The sequence below is a fragment of the Corvus brachyrhynchos genome, unplaced genomic scaffold (genome assembly GCF_000691975.1).
Source record: "Corvus brachyrhynchos isolate BGI_N302 unplaced genomic scaffold, ASM69197v1 scaffold72, whole genome shotgun sequence".
NCBI classification, from domain to species: domain Eukaryota; kingdom Metazoa; phylum Chordata; class Aves; order Passeriformes; family Corvidae; genus Corvus; species Corvus brachyrhynchos.
This window is the reverse complement of record NW_008236763.1, coordinates 2,306,608-2,309,900: the sequence shown is the minus strand read 5'-3', so window position 1 is coordinate 2,309,900 and position 3,293 is coordinate 2,306,608. Positions and strand designations below refer to the sequence as shown.

At 47.7% G+C, this 3,293-nt stretch overlaps 1 protein-coding gene across 7 annotated transcripts in view; it reads left to right on the top strand.

Annotated features, from left to right (window-relative positions):
- RBBP5 (RB binding protein 5, histone lysine methyltransferase complex subunit) overlaps positions 1-3,293 on the top strand; it is a 35,094-nt gene that overhangs the window by 7,319 nt on the left and 24,482 nt on the right. For 3 of the 7 annotated variants that reach the window (XM_017727255.1, XM_008644738.2, XM_017727254.1), the window contains exons 9-10: positions 305-534; positions 2,190-2,267. In XM_017727255.1, the coding sequence (XP_017582744.1) occupies positions 305-534; positions 2,190-2,267 (308 nt within the window). Of the gene's footprint in view, positions 1-304; positions 535-2,189; positions 2,654-3,293 lie in introns of those variants that run through there. The other 4 variants (XM_017727253.1, XM_008644737.2, XM_008644736.2 and 1 more) reach the window with 2 other exon arrangements.

Genomic DNA, 3,293 nt, shown 5'->3' with positions numbered 1-3,293 from the left:
ATAAAACCCAACATTCCCTTCATAAAACCCAAAATTCCATTTATAAAACACAAAATTCCCTTCATAAAACCGAAATTTCCCTTCCTATAAACCCAAAATTCCCTCATAAAACCCAACATTCCCTTCATAAAACCCAACATTCCCTTCATAAAACCCAAAACTCCCTTCATAAAACCCAAAATTTTCTTTAAAAACCACAAAATTCCCTTTAAAAACCCAACATTCCCTTCACAAACCCCCTCTATGGAACCCCATAAACACAGAATGCTGGTTTCAAACCCCCCCCGACGTTTCTTGCCCTCAGCGACGAGGAGCTGGAGGACTCCAAGGCCCTGCTGTACCTTCCCATCGCTCCAGAGGTGGAGGATCCCGAGGAGAATCCCTACGGGCCCCCTCCGGACGCGGTGCAGAGCTCCCTGACGGACGAGGGGCTGGGCTCCGAGAAGAAGCGCCAGAGCTCCTCGGACGGGCCCCAGGCCCCCAAGAAAAAACCCAAAACCACCAACATCGAGCTCCAGGGAGTCCCTAATGACGGTGGGTGGGAGCTGGGCCGGGATTCGGCTCCATCCTGCGCCTCAGGGAGGGATCCAGTCCCAGGATTTCAGGGGTTTTCTTCCTTGCTTGGGAGTTGTTCTTACAGCAGCTTGAGAGCTGCGGGTTTGGGGGTGGTTTAAAAGCTGGGAATGAGGGAGGAATCCTGAAATTGGGGGTTTTTTTTTATAGGGTTGTGGAATGGTTTGGGGTGGGAAAGCCTTAAGGATCTTCCAGTCCCGCATCTTCCACGATTCTGGGGTGCTCCAGCCTGGCCTGGGACACACCCAGGGATGATGAGGCAGCCACAGCTTCTGTGGGAATTTCAGGAAGGAATCCTGAAAAATGGGGATTTTTTATAGAATCGTGGAATGGTTTGGGCTTGGAAGAGCTTAAGGATCATCCCATTCCCACTCCTGCCATGGGCAGGGCACCTTCCCCGATCCCAGTTGGTTCCAAACCCTGTCCAGCCTTGGGGACTTCCAGGGATGGGGCAACCACAGCTTCTCTGGGAATCTCAGGCTCTCCCAGGGAAGAATTCCTTCCCAAAATCCCATCTGGCGGTGGGAACCCATTCCCTTTATCCCACCATCCATCCCTTATCCCAAACCCCTCTCTGGGATCCCTTTAGGAACCAGAATTTCATGATTATTCCCATATTTTGCAGGATAACTCACCCAGAATTCCCATTTTTTCCTGCTAACTCACCCAGAATTTCATCACTATTCCCACATTTTAGGGGATAACCCACCCAGAATTCCCGTTTTCCCCTGCTAACTCACCCAGAATTTCATCATTATTCCCACATTTTAGGGAATAACCCACCCAGAATTCCCATTTTCTCCTGCTAACTCACCCAGAATTTTATTATTCACACATTTTGCAGGATAACTCACCCAGAATTCCATTATTGACACATTTTAAGGAAAGAACCACCCAGGATTTCACTATTCCCACATTTTAGGGATAACTCACCCAGAATTCCCATTTTCCCCTGCTAACTCACCCAGAATTTCATGATTATTCCCACATTTTAGGGATAACTCACCCAAAATTCCCATTTTCCCGTGCTAACTCACCCAGAATTTCATCACTATTCCCACATTTTAGGGAATAACCCACCCAGAATTCCCATTTTTCCTGCTAACTCATTTTCCCCTGCGAAAGAACCACCCAGGATTTCACTATTCCCACATTTTAGGGATAACTCACCCAGAATTCCCATTTTCCCCTGCTAACTCACCCAGAATTTCATGATTATTCCCACATTTTAGGGATAACTCACCCAAAATTCCCATTTTCCCCTGCTAACTCACCCAGAATTTCATCACTATTCCCACATTTTAGGGATAACTCACCCAGAATTTCATCACTATTCCCACATTTTAGGGAATAACCCACCCAGAATTCCCATTTTTCCTGCTAACTCACCCAGAATTTCATCACTATTCCCACATTTTGCGGATAACTCACCCAGAATTTCATCATTCCCACATTTTAGGGATAACTCACCCAGAATTCCCATTTTCCCCTGCTAACTCACCCAGAATTTCATCACTATTCCCACATTTTAGGGAATAACCCACCCAGAATTTCACCGCCCACCCATTTTAGGGATAAACTCACCTTTGAATTCCCGTTTTTCCCCCTGCTCACAGAAGTCCATCCGCTGCTGGGGGTGAAGGGAGATGGTAAATCCAAGAAGAAGCAAGCAGGCAGGCCTAAAGGATCAAAAGGTAAAGACAAAGATTCTCCATTTAAGCCGAAACTCTACAAAGGGGACAGAGGTTCTTTACCTCTGGAAGGAGCAGCCAAGGGCAAAGTGCAGGCGGAGCTGGGCCAGCCCTTGCCAGGTAAGGAACCACTGTCACTGTCCCTGCTTGGTGGCCTTTGCTTCGTGCTCACCTGACTCCTTAGAGGCCTCTGTAGCTTCCCAAAAATTCTCCCTCCCTGCTCAGCTGCTGGCAAGGAGAGGCAAAATGGGGTTTTTGAGGAAAATGGCAGCGTTTTTAAACGTTGGAAATCGGAGTGAAATCCCTTCACGGGGAGGGGTTTTGTGGGTGCTGAGAGCTGTTCCTAAACAAAACCCGTGGAATTCTGTCAATTGCTTCCCTCAGCTCCTGCAGAAATCCTAAAATAGCTGGATTGGGGTTGATTTTTGGGGGGGGAAATGGGAATATCAGAGGGTTCTGCAGTTATTTTGGGCCATCCTTAGCAGGCAGAGGGACACAGAAGGCAGGAGAAAAGGAGCAGCAATCGTGATTTGTTGGGAAACAAACGCTGGGATAAAAGCCAGCAGCTGGATTTCCCATTCCCAGCTGTGCTGCAGCCTCCTTGAAATTCCAGTGGCCACAAACCAGGATAAATCTGGGATTTTCCTCCTTCACAACTGCTGCAAACCAGGAGAAATTTGGGTTTTCCCCCTTTTTTTGCTGGATTTTGCTGTGTGCCAGAGCAGGACAGTTGCAGTCACCTCCGTTGGCTCCCAACCTGAGCCTCAAACATTTCCCATTGTCCAATTTCCTTCTTTTTTTTGGGGAAAAGCTCCTCCCAGCCCAGCACAGAGAGCACAGTTTGGCTGCAGTGCTGATTTTTTTGTTGGTTTTTATTTAAGATTCTAATCCAGAACGCGGGGTTGGGACGCAACCAAAAGGTCCAAAGATCCCAAAGATGGATTTGATGGATCCAATTTTGCATTTCCTTGAGCTCAGCAGCTGCTGCCGTGGATTTTAGGCTTTCCAGGAGTGATTTATTCCCTCTTT